Here is a 21,768-nt window from a genome sequence, read left to right as displayed (position 1 = left end):
TAATCTTGAAATTTAAACCTTTATTATTTTCTTATTTATAACACATTTTTTTATTTATTTGTATTAGAAAATTATTATTAAATTAAATCATAATTTTATTATATTTCATAATTATTTATTTATTAACTCTAATTATATTCATTTTTATACAATAATTCATCAAAATACTTTATTTAATGGTTTTTATGATTATTACTATCAGTTTCATCTTTTCCATTTCTAAATACTTAGGCATTACTTTTGACAATTTTAAATTATAATGGACCTATTTAAAGAGATTCGTCTATAATTATATTTTCTTCTAATCCATTATATGATATACTATCATGAAGAAATTTCTATTCATACTAACCTGCTTAAGAATCATCTATTTTTTAAATATTTTTTATTACTTTTTTAGTTTTTTAGCTAGTATTTTCATCCCGTTATTATTTTACTTTTTCATTGTTTTTAGAAAAGGTTTATACATTTTCAAAATTTATTAAATTTTCACTTTTGCAAACTAATAAAGAACCATTTTTATTATTTTTATTTACTACAAATTTTATTTCTTATTATTAGTGTTTTTAATTTTATTATCTATTTTATTTAAAGTCTTATTATTTATTATTTAAATTTTTAATAGCGTTTAAATATTTCTCTCTTAAATTTACCTAATCAGAAAATTAATAAGTCTAAGCTCCAATTATTAATTCACAAATATGTTAGTTTTAATTAAAATCTTTAGAGATTTCTCCTATTATTGCATAGTTTATATTTTATAAATCTGCAAGTAACATGTTTTCCCTTATTCTATAACTTGGAATTAAAGGGTTATTTAAATAAGCCTTTTTAAAAACTTAAAATGGCCAAAAAATAAAGTTTTTTATTTTTTTTTATATTATTTCATTTAAAGAAGATAAATTACCCTATTGTAATTAATAATTTTAGCATAAAATTTCTATTAAAAGAAGCGAGTCTATGAAAAAATAAATAAATATAGGGAATAAAGGTAAAGAATCTGAAATTAAAACAACTAATCTTTATAATGTAAAAAATTAAATTTATTTTTAACTATAAATTATATAGCATTTAGACATTTATTAATTGACTATTGAAACAATCAAAATAGGAATGAAGAGCAAATAATTAAAAATACAAAAAAACTATATTTTATTCCAAAAAATCGAATTGTTTTCATTCTTTTATCTATTATTTACATCTTAATATATTTAGCATTGTAGTCCTGTATATAAAACAATACCAATAGCCCATTCTTCTTTTAAAATAGATCCTCTAAATATTATATTTTCGTTAGTAAATAAATCTGTTTAAGGATCTTTAGATAATTTTATATATCCACGTATTTATTCTTTGCTTTTTGAATATTCTAGATTTCCTTTTAATAGTTTACGAAACTATAAAAGAGTTCGCTTGTGCTTAGAATTTTCATCAGCTTTTTTTTTTTTTTAATATTTTAATTTTTTTTTTTTTTTTTAAATATTTTTTTTATGATTAACATTTAGTTAATTTTAAAATTGATTTATATTCATATTCAGTGTTTTCCGTGATTAAGCTTGTATCTATTATACATTACTTTCCAGATGAATCTAAAATTAAAATATCACTCGGACATTCTTCATTTTATTTTAAGATCACAATATCAGCTATCTATTTATATTTTTATATTTTTTTATATATAATTTAAAAATACTTCAATTTCAGACCATTTCTTTTTTACAATTAATTTTACAGCATTTTTTTAGATTTATTTTTTGCGAAATTTTATAAATACAGAACATTCTTTATTATTCTTTAATAGATCAAAGAGGCTTTTTCTTTATTCCAAAACATATTCTAATAATAAGTAAATTATTTAAGAGATTAAAATTGGAATTAAAAACATATAAAAATAGTTTATTCTTGTAAATAATAATTTAATAACAAATATATTTATTTTTTACATATCTTATTTAGAAGTAATATCCTGATTTAATGAAATGCATAAAATTGTTATTGTTATATGAATCAATATAAATTTTCTTCTATAAAATTTAAATGATACTAAAGGCAAAAAATTATAAGGCTATTTTAAATAAAAATAAAATAAGAAAAATATAAATTAAAAAAATTATCTTGTACATTATAAATTTTTGTACATATTCTATTGTAAATTTAAAAATTGTTTTATAATTTACAAGAAACTTAAATAGCTTCACCTGCATCTAGTTCGATCTATAGATTAATATATAAATTAAGATTATATAATTTATATTTGTATTACTTTTCTATTTACATTAGAATAATCATATGAAGTAAATTATTTTAAATTTAAAAAATCAAGGTTTTAATTCATTTTTAAATTATATTTAAATTAAATAAAAATTAATTAATTAAAATGTAGAATTATATTTTATTTATTAACGAATAATAATATATATGAATAATATAAAATTTATATAATATATATATATATAATAATATTATATTTATTTAAATATATAAATATATATTATATTTATTTAAAAATAATATTTATATCTAAGCATTATTATAAATGATTGAATAAAATAATATTGAATTAAATTCTTAAAATCATTGTTCAAATAATTTATTTTTATAAATGATGGAAAAAGATAAAAAAAATGAAATTTTAATTTTAGAAAATGAATAATTAAAAGAAAAAATAAATGATTTAGAATTTTTACTTTTAAAATCATCTTAAGAGATTCGAAAAAATTAAATTCCAGATGATTAAGATGAAATTATTTAAATTAAATTAGAATAAAAAATTTAAAAAAGAGACGACGCTATTCTAAAGGCGTATTAAATAATTAAAGTAATAAGCTAATAAAATTAAAAATTTTAAGATTAACTGCATAATTTAAATTCTTAACAAAAAAAATAAAAAATAAAATACAAAAAAAATTAAGTTGAATTTGATGAATAGAATAAAATGTTATTAAAATAATTAAATACTTATTAAAATTAATAAAATCCAATAGATATATAATAAGATTTTTGCAAGTAAAATAATTATTATATATATATATATTTATATATAAACAAAGCAATCAAATTTAATTCTTTTAATCTTAAATAAACAAATCATAGAATACATCTTAAAGAATAAATAAGTAATAAAAAAGTCATCTGTATGAAATAAAATTAGAATTTGTATTTTAATAATTAGACAAATTAATAAATTCTTAAAAAAACATAAAGTATTACTTTTTTAACCAAAACAATAAATTATTATATTTAAATTAAAATACATTAATAGTTTTTAATAAACTAAATTTATATATATAATTGAATTGTTTCATATATATAATTAAAAATATTATTTATATTTTAAACTCTTAATCTTTTATTGTTTTTATTTTAAGGAATTTTATTTGTTCAGAAAACGATTTGATAGAAGAAAAGAAGGTAAATTTAAAAGATTTATTATTAGAATAAATAGAATAAATAATAATTATAAATAAATAAAAAGATGAAAAAATTAATCAATAATATATCTAAATAAAATAATTAACTTAAAAAGTAAAAAATATAAAATATAAAATAAAATTAAATATATTTAAATAAATTTATTTATCAGATAATATAATTAAATCATATAAATTATCAAATAAAAAATAATTATGAATTAATAAAAAGCTAATATGAATCAATTATGTAAATACAAAGTGAGATTTTTTAGAATTTTCAAGATTTAAGCCTTGATTAGAATTTAAAAAAATAAGAATATAAAGAATAATTATAAGCTTTTGAAAAATTATTAATATGTAAAAAAAAAGAAGAAATAATGAAAATAACTTCTAAAATGAATGAAAAATTTGTAAAATAAATTGATAAAATGTAAGAAGAAAACACTGAAAATAAATCAGAAATTACAATTTGTAATTAAACAATAAAAAAAATCCCGAAAATTGAGAATTCAATAAAAGAAAAATACTAAAGAAATTTTTCTAAAAAGTTAAAAGAATTTGAATCTATATTAAATTATCTTCATGAAAAAATTAAAGGTTTTGATTTTCAAAAAATGAAATATAAAATAAATTCAATAGATGTTTAACCAAAAGATTTTTTATAATTAAATGAAAAAAAAAAATTTTATAAGATTTTGAATAATGTCTTTTAAATAATTCTAACCTTAATGCTTTTATAAACAGACTATGCGATAATATATAGCTTTTATAAATATAAAATTATAATCTAACATATAATAATAATCTGCCAATTGAATATGTAAATTCTTATGACGATTTAAATTAAATAATAGTTTAAGAAAATTATAGATAAAAGCTTAAAAAAATACTAAGTTAATATTTTGATGTTGATAATGAATTTTTCTTTAAAAGATTCGATTAAGAAAATATTCTATCAACATTTCATAATTAAATAGAATCAACAAATATAAATCAAGATGAAAAAATATTTTATTACATTTACTATTGCTTCTGTTTTTCACACAATAAAAATTTCGTTAATTAAATTCATAGTTTATTTTAAAATTATTCTAAAAATTCATCTTTAAATAAGGTTGAATAAGATTTATTTTAATTAATAAACATTTGCTTTAAATAATTGTTTTGAAAAAATAAAATAAATATATAATAAAAAATTTTAATAGAAAAATATAATCATAATTATAAAATATTATTTATATTTTTATAGTAAAAATGCTAAATATATTACAAAAACAAATAATATTTTAAATTTTTATAATTAAAGAATTATTTTCATTTATTTATTTTAAAAGATTATGTTTTTTTTCATTTTTTTATTTAAATAATAAACCAAATATTATTTTAATTCATTTTTTTAAATTAATTATATAAAAAGTAATAAAATTTTTTAATAATCATTAACTAATTTAACTTTATGTATTTATTTTCATTAATACAATTGAAATTTAAACATAAAGAGTTTTATTTTTCATTCTTAAATTTATATATTATCTATTATTCAATATTTAATTTTTTAATTTATTTTCTTATAAATATATTTTATATTTTTAAACAAAAAATCTATTAGGAAATATATAATTAATAATATTCTTATATCTTAAAGATATGTATGTATAATTAAATACTATTAAAAATCTATTTAATATAATATTTGATTAAGAAAAATAATATACTATCAAATGTTTTTTTATTTGTATGGCCTTTTTTATACAAATCTAATCGTTAATTGTGATTATATTTATAACTTTAATACATAATAATACAAATTATCAAGAAAATATGTAGATTATTAACATAGTTATTTTATGAAACTTTTAAGTTTTTTAGGATACAACGAAATATTTTCTCAGTATATTAAATTAAATAAATAAATTAAATATTAATTATTATCATATATTTAGATAGATTGATTTATTATGAAAAGACAAAAATAAGCCTTTTTCAAATTAAAAGGTTTATAATTATTTATTCTTTTATTATTAAAGGGTGAAGATTTTTTTATTTTTATTTGCTCTGTGAACATCTTTTAAATTTTTTTTTTGATTATTCTGTGTGTTTTTTTTTTAAAATATAAATACATTTTCTTTTATTTATTTTTTTAAGTTAATTATATTTTAAAATTAAATTAGATAAATATTTTAAAAAATAATGTTAAAATGTAATATAAATATGTTTATTAAATAAGTTTTTAAAATTAATTCTAAAATAAATTAAAAATAATTGCTTTTATTAAAAGAAATGACTATGATTTTTTTTTATTTCTAATATATAAAAGTCATTTGAGTTTGCAAAACATAAAATTTTTTGTGAGTATATAAAACAAAAATTTTAGTCTATTTATAAATTAAATATTAATTATAGTAATTATTATATTATAAATGATTATAAATATTTATAAATGAATACAAATTTATAATATCTAAATTAGAAACCAAAATATATTATGTCTTTAAGACATTAAAATATTACTAAAAGAATAAATATTCAAAATTATTATCGAAATATATAATATAATATAATATAAATGCAAATATAAGAAAAGAATAAATAAATGAAAATTTATAAAACCAAATTAATATATAATAAATATATAAATTATAAAAAATTAATTAAGATGAGTATTAGAGTTATATTATGTAAAGAAATTCAAATAAAAAATAATGCAAATAATTAGTTTTCAAATAAAATAAAATTAATTATAAATTATTTAGCATAAAAAAATAAAATATAAATAATTTTTTATTTATACTATTCATAATTTTTTTATTTAAACAATACATAATTTAATTTAATTTTTTTAAATATATATATATATATTTAGTTTTAATTTATATCTTTTTATTTTATTTATCTTTTTAATAAAACGATGGAAGAAGAAGAATATAATGATACTAATCGCAAAAGAATTCTCGATGGACTTCATTATTATTTATGTTCTAGAGATTATAATATAAATTTCGATGAAACCATAGAAAACATCAATGTTAATATAGAAGGAGATAATGAAAATTTAAAAAATGATGTAGAAAATAATTTAGAAAATGTAGATTTGAAACAAAATATGGAAAAACCCAAAGAATATAGTAATTTAGCAAAAATACCACTTTAATTTAATGATACTGAAGATTATATAAAAACTTTCGAATTACATTTATTTACAGAAGCAAAATCACAAATTCAAAAAGCTTAAATATAAGAAGTAAGAAAGGAATAATGTATTATATTTCTATAAAAAAAATATTATTTAAAAAAAATAACAATAAGGGATCTGCTCCTGAAAAAATGAGAATATTATCAAGCACGCAAAAAAAGCATAAAAATAATGAAAGCCTATTTTTCAGAACTTTAAAACTCGAAAGATTAGAAATAAATTAAACATAATATGTTGCACATGATTTTGTTTTATTATCTTTAACTGAAGTAAAATAATAAAATAAAAATACATTTTAAAATAAAATATAATATAATATAATATAATTAAATAAAATAAAGAATGAAATTTCTCCTGAACATATGCTAGGAGTTGTTGAAAGAGCACAAGGAAACTAAATAAATGTCAAAGTAGTTTTTGACGAATTCGGAACTGATATAAGAAATAAGAAATTATGTCAAATTTTCACTTAAGATGATGAAAATGTCTGGCGTTTTTGGTAAGTTAAAAAATTTTGTAATATAGTCACTATTTAAAGAGAATATGAAGTAATATATATTTTATTTATTAATATTAATTTTTAAAAAGGCACTCTAAGCTTTTGGAAAGATAGAATTAAAAGAATATTTAATAACGCCTTAAAAACTTTTAAAATAAGTGCATGAATAATTTGCAATTTCTGAAAACTTAGAAATAAAATTGTAAGAAACTTATAATCTATCTTAAATAGAAGCAATTAAAGCCACTTTAAGAAAGGAAGGAATCACACTAATACAAGGCCCTCCAGGAACTGGAAAGACAAGAACAGTACTAGGTACTGTTTCAGTTTTAATAAACTCTTTTAACAAATAAGTAAGCAAAAAAGTAACTTAAGAAAGTAAGTTTGTAATTAATTAAGGAGAGTTCGATGAAAAGAAAGTTATGGCTTGGATGCAACCTAATTATTGTGATTGGAGAGACTAATGTTTTGCAAATATAAAACCAGATTTTTCTAATTTTACGAAAAGTAAAGGTTTTGTAACTGCTGGTATGTAAGGAGAACAAATATCTGTTTCTAAAACTTAAGAAGAACATACTCCTCCTTAAACAATTCTTATTTGTGGACCTTCTAATGCTGCTATAGACGAAATTGTAAGAAAAGTTAAAAGCGAAGGACTTTTAGATAAAAATGGGAAATAATATTTTCCTAATAATAATATGATTGTTCGAATAGGAGAAAATTTTGATAGAGCACTTGAAGATATTTCCCTTGAATATCAAGTAAAGCAAAAATTAGGAGAAATGAATTTAAGGGCTGAAGAAGCAGAAAACATAAGAAAAAAAATACTCTAAGAAGCTAAAATTATTTGTGGGACATTAAGTTCTGCAGGTTCTTAGTTATTAATAAATTCAAACTTTGTATTTTTTTTATTTATATATTTATTTTTAATAAAATAAATAATTTAGTATTTTGATACTGTTATCATTGATGAAGCTGCTTAAGCTGCAGAAATAAGCACTCTTATTCCGCTTTAGTATCACTGTAAAAGATTAATTTTAATTGGAGATCCTAATTAATTACCTGCTACAATTTTTTCTAAAAAATGCGAAAAATTTAATTATGATTAAAGTCTTTTTGAGAGGTTAATGAAATGTGGATTAAATGTTTATATGTTAAAAGTAAAAATCATTTATAAGACAACAAGTTTAACTTTTATTTTATTTTAAAGTAATAATATAGAATGAATCCAATTATTAGCAAATTTATTTCAAACACTTTTTATGAAGGAAAAATTGATGATGCTCAAAAAATAAAGGAGATAGTCGGAAATCCGGAATTCTATTAATTTAGAATATTCTCACCTATAGTAGTTTTGAATGTTAACGTAATAAAAAACTTAATCGATTTTAATATATATAAAAAAATAATGCATTATAAATATCACTAAAAAATTATATTTTATTAATTTAATTTTCACTAATTTTATGTTTTTTAATTTATTTAGGGAAATGAAATTTTTCATAAATCATCCTATAAAAATGAGGAAGAATCAGAAGCAATTGTTGAAATATATGCTTAATTAAAGAAAAGGTTTCCGTCATTCGATTTAACATAATTAGGAATTATAACTCCTTATTCATCCCAAGTTAGTGAAATTCGTAGAAAAATAAAATAATTTGACGGAACCGACAAATGTCTTGTAGAAGTGCACACAGTAGATGGTTTTTAAGGCAGAGAAAAAGATATTATTATATTTTCAACTGTTAGAGCAAGCATTTAAAATGGGGTAAAAAATAATAAAAAAACAATAGGCTTTTTAAATGATAAGAGAAGAATGAATGTTAGCCTAAGTAGAGCCAGGCTTTCTCTTATTGTAGTTGGGGATTTAAAATAGCTTAAATATTCTAAATTATGGAAAGGATTGGCTGAATATTCTTTATAGTTAAACAGTTGCTATAACATGGTTTAACCTTTCTAAAGATATGTAGATAATTTAGAGTTACATACAGAAAATTATAAAATTTTTAGGATTTGATTTATAAAAATTATATTATAAAAAATATTAAACAAACCAATAATATGTATATCATTATTTTTTTTAAAATCATTTTGTTATTAGTATATTTTATATTTTTAGCAAAAAAAAAATAGATATTTTTATAAAAAAATATTAATAAACAAACTTTAATTTTATTTGTTTTTTATCTTTAAACATATAGTATATTTCATTCAGATGAAAATAATAATTTATACTAATAAAAGTTAATGTTTATAATTTAAATATAATTTTAGTAATTAAAACATATTAAAAATTTTTTTTCATTAATTAAATAGATTATTATAACATATCAATTTTTTTTTATTTAAAATTTTATTTGATAATTTTTAATTTATTATTTTAATTTTTAAATAAATTTATAATAAATAAAATATAAATTAATTAATAGAAACAAAAAAATATAAAATATTTATTTGTTTATATTTAATATTTAATTAATAATTATATAAATATTGCATACATATTATATTTAAAATAGCATAATATTTAAGCAATAAATAGAAATAATATAAATATTATAATTTATAATTTATATTTAAAATAATAAAATAAATGATAATTATTAGAAATAATTCAACTTTATTACATAAATTTTTATTTTAAATCATTTTATTATATATTTAAAAAATAAAATATCATATTCTTATTTAAATGAAAATATATATTAAAAAATAAATGATTTTTAAATTTCGTTATTATTTATTGTAAAATAATTATGTTAATAAATATTTTTATTAAAATGGATTAAAAAATATATTAATAGAAGATTTATTTTTCTATTAAATTAGTTTTTATTTTTTATTCTTAGTTAGTTTCGACTTTTAAAAAAAATATTTTATAATATAATTTAATCAATTTAAACATATTATAATTATATTTTATATCTTATTATATAAAAAATATGTTAGAAAAATAAATATTATAAAAGAATTTAAAAAATTTTATAAAAAAATTAATAAAAGAAATATAAAAAAGAAACGAATTTCACAAATAAAATTTAATAAAAGAAAAAAAATATATTTAAATAGACAATAAAAAATAAAAGAAAAATAATAATTTAATTAATAAAGCAAAAATTAAAAAATAAAATAATGAATAAAACACTCATACTTACTTTCGCAGGAGTTGCCTTATTAACAACTGCCTTTTTCTTTGTCTTAAACCATAAAAATACCCCCCACCACACCGTTGATGAAAATTTGATGGCTTTATGGTAAGGATTCAAAGCAACATATGGTAAAAAATATGCTGATCCTGATTTCGAAGCTTACAGAATTAGAGTATTCGCTTAAAACTTAAAAAGAATTGAAGGAGATGAAACCAAGGGAATCACCTAATTCATGGACTTAACTACCGAAGAATTCAAACAAACGTACTTAACTTTAAAATTAAAATCTACTGAATAACCCATTACAATCCATTCTAAGGATGAACCTACTTATGTTGATTGGGTATCAAAAGGAAAAGTAACTAAAGTTAAAAACTAAGGATAATGTGGTTCTTGCTGGGCTTTTTCTACAACTGGTTCAGTTGAATCCGCTTTAATTTTAGCTGGAAAATAATCTAAATCTGTCGATTTATCTGAATAAGAACTTGTAGACTGTTCCACTAATTACGGAAACGATGGATGTGACGGTGGTTTGATGGACTACGGTTTCTAATATATTATTGAAAAAGGTTTAGCCTAAGAAAGCGAATATCCTTACACTGCTACTGATGGATCATGTTAAGATACCTCTAAATTCAAAAAAGTTAACATAACCAAATTCGCTGATGTTCCTAAAGGAAACTGCAATTCTTTGAAAAAAGCTCTTGCTTAATAACCTGTTTCTATTGCTGTTGATGCTGAAGAATGGTAATTCTACACTTCTGGTATCTTGAAAAAATGCGGAAAATAATTAGATCATGGTGTTTTATTAGTCGGTTTCGTATAAAAAGGAGATGATAATGCTAATGCTTGGAAAGTTAAAAACTCTTGGGGTCCATCTTGGGGTGAAAAAGGTTTCATCTATCTTGCTGATGGAAACACCTGCGGAGTTTGTGACAGTGCTTCATATCCTGTTGTTTGATTTTTTTTTAAAAATAAAAAACTAAAAATTAAATATTTTTATTTTATATTTTTTATTAAATATAATTTTTTATTTCATTTTCATTTATTATTTCTAATTTTAATTAAATAAAAATTCTTTTATTTATTAATTTATAAAATTTATCTAACTTATATTTTAATTATTATTATTTTAATAATTCTATTTAATAATAATAATAAATGTCCAATTATTATATAAATAATAATTTTTAATTAAAAAATAAAAAAGATTCCCTTTAAATATTAAAATTGGAATAATCTACACTTTTATATCCATAAAATTGTTTAGAAAATATTCTCATAGATCGTTTTTAGGAAAAAAAAAATTACGAAAGTAACATATTATAGCATATTTTTTAAAACCCAAAGGAATTGTAGAAATTGCATAGAGATTTTTATTATAATAATAATTTTGAAATTCAAAGTGTGTAAGAATTCTTTCATTTATTAAAGTAATCAGATAATTCTAAGAATAATCGAACTAGATTAATTTACAATGAAAAGGTTTAGTAAAAAAATTAAGCTATAAAATAAATGACTTAAGAAGCTTTCTAAAAATATTTAAAAAAGATTTATGAAAATCCGAAAAATTCACTTGTAAAAACATTTAAAAAACCATATACAGAATATTATAAAAGAAAGCTTTTAAATTAAAATTAAGCTTTTTCAACTTTAAAAAAACTTCCTTTTTATAAAACCCGTAATTCAGAGTCATAAATATGGGAAAAGAATATATAACTAAGATAAGGAAATTAATAAATTAAAAAAAACAATACTATTAGTAATTCTCATTCCACAAGTACAGAAAAGAAAAATGTTACAGTATCAACTAATGCAAATATTTAAGAAAAAACATAGTAATAAAATACAATAAATTAAATAAAATAATTTGAAGAGGATAACTCTTTTGATAAGCATTAACATTCTTAATAGTTAACTATGAAAGAAGCTAATAAATTTTTAAGTAATCATGACATTTTGCTTACTGAAAAAACTTCTGATTATAGAAATAAAAAAATATAATTTATAGATTCAGTTTTTAAAACACCAGTACAATTTGACCATATATTAGATAATCAAATTAGAAATGCTTTTAAAAGAAAAAAGCAAGAATATGAAAAAAATATATAAGTGCCTAAAATAAAATATTTTGACAACAAGCTTGATAAATACAAAAGAGGATAAAACGAATATTTATATTATAATAATGATTATAACGTAGTTTATAAAGGGGAAAAAATAAAAATTCCTTATTTGAAAGTTAAAACATTAAATTAAGATCATTTAGTTTTTAACTTTAAAAGTAATGAAAAAATACCAATTTAAAATATTAAGAGTGAAATACAAGAAAATATGTAAAATATTAAAAATATGTTAGCTAAAAGATTATAATATAATAAAACTACTAATATAGAAGTAAAAAAAAAAAAAAAATTTTAAAAATCGTAAAAAAGAATATTAACAAAAACGGAGGTTAATAAATGTTTTTAAACATCCAAACTATTTAAAAACTAAAAACAAATTACAGAAAACTATATTTTACATAAACACATGATAAATAAATAACCATTTTATTATAAAAATAATATATATGGCAATTATTATATTTGAATATATATATTAAAATATAAATAATATAAATATTTTTTTTAATATTAAAAAATTTATTTGTTTATTAATTTTATTTGAATATTTTTTTATATATAAATTGGTAAAAATAAATAACTCAATATTTAAATTAGATTTTTAATCTTTTTTTTGATTTTTAGATTAAATCAAAATATTAAATTAAGGCGAACATAAAAATAATAATTATTTTTTGTATTAAAATAAAGTTGTTAAAAATTTTTTCTTCCATTTTGAATAATAAAATTTTTCTTCCTTATAATGCAAGTTCATATTTAACGATTTAATTAATTACTAGCAATTATATCTTAATATATGTTTACTAGAGGCAATTATTTTTAATTTTAGGATATTATATTAATAGCAGAACTAGATTATTATAAGCCTGATTTAGTAATTCTTTGAGAAGACACAATATTTTGTTATTAACTATTAATTTATCCTTTATAATAATATTTTTAATCAATTATTTTTTTTAAAATTTTTTCTAAATTATTTAAAGATAAATTAGATCTACAATACGGACAGTTTTGATTCTGTTTTAGCCATTTTTCCAGACACTCTTTGTGAAAAACATGATTACATATAGTTTCTCTACAAAAATCTTATTATTCAAATTCAACTAAACATACAGAACAATTTTCAGAAATCGATTTATTCGCTGCTTTTTAAATTTCGCAAATATCTATATAAGCTATTTAAGGAAAAAATTAATTAATTTCATCTATTGATAATTTATGATAATTTCTATTATTTCCCTAGTATTAATTTTATTGCTATTAAATCGAATCAACTATCTACTCGTCTACTACTAATCTTTATCTTTTATATTTAATTCTGATAACTGTTAAAATTATCGATAATAATAAAAGAAACCCTGCAACCCCTAAAACAAAATAAACAATAATTATATTTTTATCCATTTAATCTTCTGAATCATGATAAACTTTAATACTTGCATTGCAATCTATTTTTCTTTATTCTAAAGGTGTATTTACTTAAAAGGCAATTATAATTTATTTAGGTTCATCGAAAGAATTATATAATTATGATATATTAATTAATAATAGCTGTATTTCATCCTTTTCTATATTCATTTTATTATAAAAATTGTTAGGATTTGGCACTAGAGATTTTTACATTCCTTCAACATTTAAATAAACATTAATAGCATATTATGATTCACAGTTATTTTATATTTGTAAAGTATATTCTTTTTCTGCATCATCTTTTTTTATATTTAAAATAAAATTAGAATAAATTAAGCTTTAATTATTTAATTAAATTTCTTCTTCCTAATTTAACTATAATGTTTTGGAAGTAAGCGAACAATCTTCATCTATAAATCCTTTTTTGCATAAACAACGTCCATTTACACAACTTGCATTTTTTTAAAAGAGACAATTATTATTTGGGCATTGTTTTTATTCAAAAATTTAAAATTAAAAATCATAATTTAATATGTTATCACTTTAATATACTCCTATAAAGTAATTTACATTTTCATTTAAATATTAAGTATCTATTTATAAATATAAGTTGTTCTTTTTCTAATAATAACCATTAAAATCTATCAAATTCTAATTTGTTTATTAAATATGCAAATATTATAATAAACTAAAACTTTAATCTTCCTTTAAAATTACTGTCGGCTCTCTTCTTTACTACATACATAGTATAGGATGAAACTTTTAATTAGTGGGAAGTGGATGCTTTAATTATATTGATATATAAATATACTTGAATTTGTATTCCTATAATAATCTAAATACATAAATTTATTTCATTTAGAATTGTGTAAAGCTTATATTATATTATAATTTATCATCAAGCTATATTTGCAATTACTATTAAGCTAATAATTATTTTAAATAAATTATTAATAATAAAAATGTAATTTTCATTTATTTTTATTCTTTTTGTAAATTAAATTTAAAAAAAATATAAATATTTTATACATTATATGAAATTAACTTAATATAAATTTCTAATCTATATTTAATAATATTACTACCAAAATTTAGAAAATAAATTTGTTATATAGAATTTTTTGTTTAAATTTTTTTATTTTTAAATTATAATATACCATGTAATTTTTTTTTTAATTTTATTATAATTTTATAAATCTATTAATTTATTATCTTATTAGATTTTCTATAAATTATTATTTAAAAAATAATTATTATGTTTTTAGAGTATAAATTTTTGTATTTAATTTTATTAATATATCTATATTATAAAAATAATTTTTATTTGAAATAAAAAATGATATTAAAAATTATGTCATATAAATTTTAATTATACTTAATTAAATTCTATAAAAAATTATGATGTTTAAATATAAAATTATTTATTCTTTGGGAATTAAAAAAAATTAAATATGTTATTATAAAAGAGTATTTAAATTTAATTTCAAAATTTTTGTGATTAGAATGAATATACATTTTTACTTGAAAATACACTAATTTTAAAAAAGAAAGTTTCATAAATAAACTGTTCCTTTAAAGATTATTTTATCCTAGAAAATTTTTATAAAAAGTGAAAACTAAAACTAAATATAAATATAATAATAAAAAAAATTAAATATAAAAATATTGTTCATAATTAATTTAATTTTTTTAATTAATTTAATTTTTTGAATTACAAATATAAATAATTTTAAATTATTATTTATTATGTATATTAAAATTAATAAAAAAAATAAAATTAATTAAATATAAATAATCAATGATATTTCTTAAACATCTTTATAAATTTATTTATTAATAAATATAATCTAAAAACATTGTACTTTATAAAAATTAAATTTATAAAATATTAATTAATTCTATTTATTTTTAATAATATAGTCATTTTTCATAACTTACTAATTTTCTTTTTTAAATATAGTTTTTATAATTTTTTACTTAGAATAAAATAATATAAATTTAATAATTTATTTATTATATATGAAATTTTTTTATGTGCGCATATATGCATTATTGCGTCATTAAATTAAAAATAAATAAAAATAAATATTAATTAATATTATAATATTTTTATATATAATTATTAGTAAAAATTAAATTACTATATTATAATTAATTATAGATACATTATTATTTATTTAAAAGTATATATAATATTTCTAAAATCTTACCTAAAAAGAAAAATAATTTTTTAATTTTTCTTCTTGTTATAAATATAATAATAATTTAATATTAGCTGAATCTCGAAATTGTTTATTTTAATATAAAAATTTGCATTCTAAGTAAAACTTTATATTTTAATCAAATTTAATTTTCAAAAACTCTGCGAAAAGTCCATAAAGTTTTTAATAAAATATTGTTTGCTGTAAATGCTTAAATATTTTTAATTTTTTAAAAAAATATTAAAAAATGTCTTAAAATAATTAAAACTTATTATTAATTTCCAATATACAAAAAAAGAGAAAGGGGTTATATATTTTTCCAGATTTATATAAAATTAAGGTGTTTTAATGTTAAAAATGATTTAAAATATATAGATTAATTACTTGATGCAATTAAAGAGTTAAGGATTTATTTTAACAAATGGAGAATTTTAAAAAATTAATTTTTTTTCCTTTAATTGTTAGGATTTTAAATATTATATATTTAATTTAGACAATTGTTTTAAAATAAATTATTACTGGAAGTAGTAAATTTGATGAATAAATATTTATTAAAAAATAATAACTAAATATTATAATTAATAATATGTTAAAAAAATGTAATAATAAAAATTAATGCATTTTTGAATAATATATATATCACTTAAGTTCTTAAAAAAACTATGTATTTAAAATAAACTTTATTTAAAAAACTAATATTTAGTTAAAAAATTTTAAATTATGCTTATTTTTTATTATATAAATTATAAGGAAATATTTTGTATATATTTGTTAAATAAAATAAAAAATTAGTATATTAAGCACAAAATAAAAATTAAAATAAATTTAAATTTTATCAAGTAAAAAGCTTTATTAAATTAAGATTTATTTTTGCTAATTTATTCTTTAAAAGATTTGATCCATAGGTATTTAAAAATATTCAAAATGATAAAATTCTGATTATTTGAAAAATATATTAGAATTTTTATATCTTTATGAAAAATATTTATTTATGCTACATAAATTTAATAACATATTAGAATAAAATATAAACTATTCTTTGAAAATTAATTAATTGTATTATATATATATATGTAAAATGAGGTATTTAAAGATTTAGAGAAATATATATCATTAAAGTATATATAATTTATATTATAAAAAAATATTTTTTAAATAAAAAGATTTATTAATAATTAAAATAAAATGATAATTTTTGATAAATAATTATATTTAAAAATACATAATAATAATTATAAACTAAAGAAAATATTTATTAAATAAAAATGATATTTAAAACAAAAATAATAATAAATAAAACTAAATAAAATAAGATAAAATTTTATCAATGTTAAAAAAAAAATATATCTTAGAATAAAAATAAATTAATGATAATTTATTTATAAATAAAATAATAATTTTTAAATGTTTTTAATAATTATAAAAAAATAATTTTTGTAAAATTAAATAAAAAAAATAAATCTTTCATTTAATTAATAAAAATTTATAAAAAATAATTAAAAATAAAATAAAAAAAAAATATCTTTAATAATAAAATATTAAAAAAAAAATAAAAAAGATAAATATATATATTTTTAATATATATAAATAATAAAAATAAAAAAATAAAAATATAATATAAATATATATATAAAATAATAAATAAATAAAAAATATATGTATAAATATATATATATATATATATATATATATATATATATATATATTTAATTTAATTTAATTTAATTTAATTTAATTTAAATTATTTAAATATTATTTATATAGAAAATTATTTAATATATTTATAATATTTTTATATATTATATTATATTTTATTTAATTTAATATATTTTTTTTACTTAATATTTTTTTAATATTATATTAATTTTTTTACTCAAATCAATTAATATTTATATTTTTTAAATAAAATTATAAACAATTTAATATTTTGCTTTAATTTTTTTATATTTATTTTTAAATTTGAATAATAAATATAATTATTTTATTTTAAAAAAAGAATAATATAAAAATTTTTATTGCAAAATTTATTTATATATATAAGATTGCAAATTTTTTTTTTAATTTAATTTATTATAATAATTTATATAAATTAAAATTTTTATAATAAATAAAGGAAAAAATAATTAAAATTTCATTAATATTTTAAAAATAATTTTAAATTTATTAAAATAAATTAATTAAAAAAATATAAAAAAAAATTAAAATAAAAAATGAGTCTATCTAGAGAAGAACTAATTTATATGTCAAAAATTTCTGAATAAACAGAAAGATTTGAAGACATGCTAGATTACATGAGATAAGTAGTTAAATTAGACTAAGAGCTTTCAATAGAAGAAAGAAACTTGCTTTCAGTCGCTTACAAAAACTCTGTCGGATCTCGTAGAACTGCTTGGAGAGCAATATCTTCAATTGAATAAAAAGAAGAAGCAAAAGGAAGTAAAAATTTGAACCTTTTAAAGGAATACAAGAAAAAAATAGAGGCAGAACTTTCTTAATTTTGTAATAACATTCTTGAATTGCTTGATGTGCATTTAATTCCAAAAGCAAAAGTAAAAAAAATAAAAAAAATATTTTATTTAAAAAAAATTAAAAGACTAATGAAGGAAAAGTATTCTTCCTTAAAATGAAAGGAGATTATTACAGATATATTTCAGAATATGCAACAGGTTAAACCCATTAAAATGCATCAGATGGAGCTTTGGATGCATATACAAAGGCTTCTGAAATTGCAAACAAAGATTTAAATACAACTCATCCTATTAGATTGGGCTTAGCTTTGAACTTCTCTGTTTTCTATTACGAAGTAATGAATAATCCTTCCTAAGCATGTAATTTGGCTAAATAAGCTTTCGATGAAGCTATTGCTGATATCGAACATATTGAAGAAGATTAGTATAAAGATGCAACTACCATTATGTAATTAATAAGAGATAACTTAACTCTTTGGACTTCTGAATTACAAAATGATGATGAAGGACAAGTTGAAAATATTTGAAGAAGCAATTGAATCTTTTTTTTTTTATATCTTTATTTATTTTTTTTAAGAAAAAAAAAAATAAAGATATTATATATATTATCATTTTTTTTTAAATATATATAAAATTATATATAAAAACATATATAAAAAAATATTATATTATTATGATATATAAGATTTTTTTTAAATATATTTAAAAATTTTATTATTACTTTTTTTTTAATATTTTTTTTATTTAAATAAAAAATAAAATAAAATATTATATAATATTTAATTTTTTTTTATTTTTAATATTTTCAATTCTTTATTTTTTTTAATAAATTAATAATATATTAAAAATCTTATTTTTTTAATTTTTGTTTTTTAAAGTCTTTTTTAAAATAAATATGATTTCATGATTCATAAAAATTAAAATATCTTATTTGAATTATTTTGAAAAAAAAATATTTTTAGAAAAATATATAAAAAGAAAGACTATATAAAAGATATATAAAAAGAAAAAAACTAAAAATAAATTATATATTAATTATTATCTTTAGTAAAATAAAATAAAAACAAATGTAAGGAGATATAGAAATTATTTAAAACAAAAAGAAGAAGTTGATGTTTTGGAATCAATTTATTTAAATGATATTACATTATTAAAAAGCTCATATCCATTTAAATTCGAAGTTGTTTGCAAACCTTTTATATTTAGATAAGAAGTAAATTAAAAATCATATAATATAAAAATAATTGCAGAATTGGTAAAAAGGTATCCTATATCAGGTTTTCCAAAAATAACTTTTGAACCAATAAGCGATATAACATAAGATAATATAGCTTAATTAGAAATATTAACAAGAAAAATAATGAATAGAAATTAAGGAAATTTATTAGTTTTTGAAATTATTGAAGGTGTTAGAGTAATAAATATAAAATTATTTTATATATATAAAATTATAATATTTTAAATAAAGGAATGGATATAAACAAACATTATAGACTTAATTCTTCAATAAAAAGAATAAGCTGTTGAAAAATAGAAAATTATTTATCATAGACCAACTTTTGATACATATACACCTTGTACAATAGAAAACTTTCTTGTTTGGAAAGCTAAATTTGATGACGAACTAAATAAACTAAAAGTTAAATAATAAAAAGAAGAAGAATTACGGTTAAGTGGAAAATAATTCTTTCTCAAAAATAAAGGAGAAATTAAAGAACCTGAACCTGAGGAAGAAGAAGAAGAAGAAGAAGATGAAGATTATGATTAACAAGAAGATGCTGAATATGAAGAATTTAAAAAATGATATAATAAATAAAATAAAATCAATTATAATTTTAAATATAAGGATATAATATCATAATAAAGTTTTATTTTTTATATTATTATAAAATTTATTTATCAATATGATTTTAATAATTTATAAAAACTTTAGTTTTTTTTTTTTCATTAATTTTTTTCAGGATCTCTATCTAATAAAAACTTTCCCAAAAATTGTAAAGGATTTTCTGGCCTATTTTTATTAATTAAATTTATATAATATTTATATTACTATATACTTTTGAAAAATAAAAGTTGTTTTATTTTATTTTTTTTAAAAAAAGATATACGAGTATAAGTTTTACCTTTAATAACTTTTATCACTGTCTTATTTTTGTATATAAAATAATCAGCATAATATTATTGAAGTAAAATTAAATCTTATAGCTTTTTAAGAAAAATAAACAATTTTTAATTTTTAAAAGAACACGATAATATTTTGAAATAAATTAATATACCTTTATATTGCTAACTCTCTTAAACCTTCTAATAAAACTTTTGAAACAGATGCATCATAATATTCTCTTAAGGGTTTTTATTAAAAAGGGTTTGATGATAATTTTTCTTAGAGCGATTATTAATAGTTTTAATTAGTTTTATCTGTTTATTAATTTTTTTCATCAAGATTATTAATAGCATTATTATTGCTCTAATTATTATTATTTGTATTTTAATTTGCTTGATTCTAATTTTACATATTTGAATTATCCTGATTTTAATTTTAATTTTAAATTTAATTTTATTAATTATTTTATAAAGTATTTTTGCTTATATTTAATTTATAAAAAATATAATTTCAATTGTATTTTTTTTTTATTTAATTGCCATATATATATATATATAATTTTAGAATTTACTTATTAAAAAAATATAAATAATGATTAAATAAAATATTTTTTAGTTTTAAAAATATTAATTAATTATATCTTTATAAAATAAGGTGTATGGATTCAAATAAAAACAAAACTAATCGTATTTACAATTAAGAAGAATTAGATTATTTTTATAAAGATGCCATCAAAAGGTCAAATAATTATTTAGATTTATTTTTTGAAAAATATGCTGAAGAATATAAATAGTTAAAAGTTAATAAATTATAAAAAAAAAAAATTATAAAAAATCTTTAAAATTATTTAATAAAAGGCTTTTACCCATGATTGTTAAATTTAATGTTATAAAGATCAAAAAAGCACAGTAAAAGAAAGTTTGAAATGTTCAAGAAATTGTTTAAATCCTTACTTATAATTTAAAAAAAAGACTGATTAAGATATAGAATATTGCAATGTATATAATAAATTATTAAAGAAAATATAATTTTAAATTTATTAAAAAAATAAGGAATTTATGCAAAAGAGGTTACCTAAATGTCTTATTCCTCATTTAGACGCTTAAGGTAATTTTTAATTTCGAAATTATTTAAAAAAATATAATAATTAAGGATGCTTTCTAATGATTCCAGATTAATTTAATATATGTTTAGTAGACCATTTA

The 21,768-nt window shown here is 16.3% G+C and overlaps 5 protein-coding genes across 5 annotated transcripts, besides 26 other annotated features; 4 read left to right on the top strand and 1 right to left on the bottom strand. All coding sequences in view use genetic code 6, as the record gives it.

Annotated features, from left to right (window-relative positions):
• Positions 1-913: 913 nt before the first annotated feature.
• Positions 914-2,335, bottom strand: IMG5_129640 (hypothetical protein; the record flags this gene model as incomplete). Its single annotated transcript, XM_004032085.1, has 4 exons — positions 914-1,435; positions 1,500-2,065; positions 2,122-2,214; positions 2,264-2,335. The coding sequence occupies 3 exons, from the start codon at positions 2,333-2,335 to the stop codon at positions 1,643-1,645; spliced, it is 588 nt and encodes a 195-aa protein (XP_004032133.1). The 3' UTR covers positions 914-1,435; positions 1,500-1,642.
• Positions 2,336-2,435: 100 nt separating this feature from the next.
• Positions 2,436-2,497: a microsatellite.
• Positions 2,448-2,506: a microsatellite.
• A 368-nt stretch (positions 2,507-2,874) lies between these two features.
• Positions 2,875-2,908: a microsatellite.
• Positions 2,909-2,931: 23 nt separating this feature from the next.
• Positions 2,932-2,977: a microsatellite.
• Positions 2,978-3,612: 635 nt separating this feature from the next.
• Positions 3,613-3,653: a microsatellite.
• A 2,174-nt stretch (positions 3,654-5,827) lies between these two features.
• Positions 5,828-5,871: a microsatellite.
• A 315-nt stretch (positions 5,872-6,186) lies between these two features.
• Positions 6,187-6,240: a microsatellite.
• Positions 6,241-6,321: 81 nt separating this feature from the next.
• Positions 6,322-9,122, top strand: IMG5_129630 (hypothetical protein; the record flags this gene model as incomplete). Its single annotated transcript, XM_004032084.1, has 7 exons — positions 6,322-6,654; positions 6,720-6,875; positions 6,948-7,154; positions 7,195-8,004; positions 8,053-8,265; positions 8,316-8,471; positions 8,592-9,122. 7 exons carry the CDS (start codon positions 6,322-6,324, stop codon positions 9,120-9,122), a joined length of 2,406 nt encoding a protein of 801 aa, XP_004032132.1.
• Positions 6,905-6,944: a microsatellite.
• A 1,087-nt stretch (positions 9,123-10,209) lies between the features above and the next one.
• IMG5_129620 (papain family cysteine protease, putative) lies at positions 10,210-11,336 on the top strand. The gene has a single exon (XM_004032083.1). It carries the CDS (start codon positions 10,238-10,240, stop codon positions 11,213-11,215), a length of 978 nt encoding a protein of 325 aa, XP_004032131.1. The 5' UTR covers positions 10,210-10,237; the 3' UTR covers positions 11,216-11,336.
• A 4,126-nt stretch (positions 11,337-15,462) lies between these two features.
• Positions 15,463-15,504: a microsatellite.
• A 148-nt stretch (positions 15,505-15,652) lies between these two features.
• Positions 15,653-15,682: a microsatellite.
• A 960-nt stretch (positions 15,683-16,642) lies between these two features.
• Positions 16,643-16,683: a microsatellite.
• A 589-nt stretch (positions 16,684-17,272) lies between these two features.
• Positions 17,273-17,310: a microsatellite.
• Positions 17,273-17,311: a microsatellite.
• Positions 17,312-17,458: 147 nt separating this feature from the next.
• Positions 17,459-17,538: a microsatellite.
• Positions 17,509-17,622: a microsatellite.
• Positions 17,581-17,646: a microsatellite.
• Positions 17,602-17,697: a microsatellite.
• Positions 17,696-17,740: a microsatellite.
• Positions 17,741-17,757: 17 nt separating this feature from the next.
• Positions 17,758-17,861: a microsatellite.
• Positions 17,767-17,860: a microsatellite.
• Positions 17,798-17,865: a microsatellite.
• A 291-nt stretch (positions 17,866-18,156) lies between these two features.
• On the top strand, positions 18,157-19,179 carry IMG5_129610 (hypothetical protein). Its single transcript, XM_004032082.1, has 2 exons — positions 18,157-18,540; positions 18,585-19,179. The coding sequence occupies exons 1-2, from the start codon at positions 18,202-18,204 to the stop codon at positions 18,984-18,986; spliced, it is 741 nt and encodes a 246-aa protein (XP_004032130.1). The 5' UTR covers positions 18,157-18,201; the 3' UTR covers positions 18,987-19,179.
• Positions 19,080-19,123: a microsatellite.
• Positions 19,080-19,128: a microsatellite.
• Positions 19,180-19,232: 53 nt separating the features above from the next.
• Positions 19,233-19,287: a microsatellite.
• A 532-nt stretch (positions 19,288-19,819) lies between these two features.
• IMG5_129600 (rWD repeat protein) lies at positions 19,820-20,263 on the top strand (the record flags this gene model as incomplete). Its single annotated transcript, XM_004032081.1, has 2 exons — positions 19,820-19,873; positions 19,928-20,263. The coding sequence occupies 2 exons, from the start codon at positions 19,820-19,822 to the stop codon at positions 20,261-20,263; spliced, it is 390 nt and encodes a 129-aa protein (XP_004032129.1).
• A 680-nt stretch (positions 20,264-20,943) lies between these two features.
• Positions 20,944-21,001: a microsatellite.
• Positions 20,990-21,019: a microsatellite.
• Positions 21,020-21,768: the final 749 nt, after the last annotated feature.

Source organism: Ichthyophthirius multifiliis (assembly GCF_000220395.1).
Source record: "Ichthyophthirius multifiliis unplaced genomic scaffold scaff_1120509251018, whole genome shotgun sequence".
NCBI lineage: Eukaryota > Ciliophora > Oligohymenophorea > Hymenostomatida > Ichthyophthirius > Ichthyophthirius multifiliis.
The sequence above is the reverse complement of the archived record's forward strand: the minus strand, read 5'-3'. Positions and strand labels throughout refer to the sequence as shown.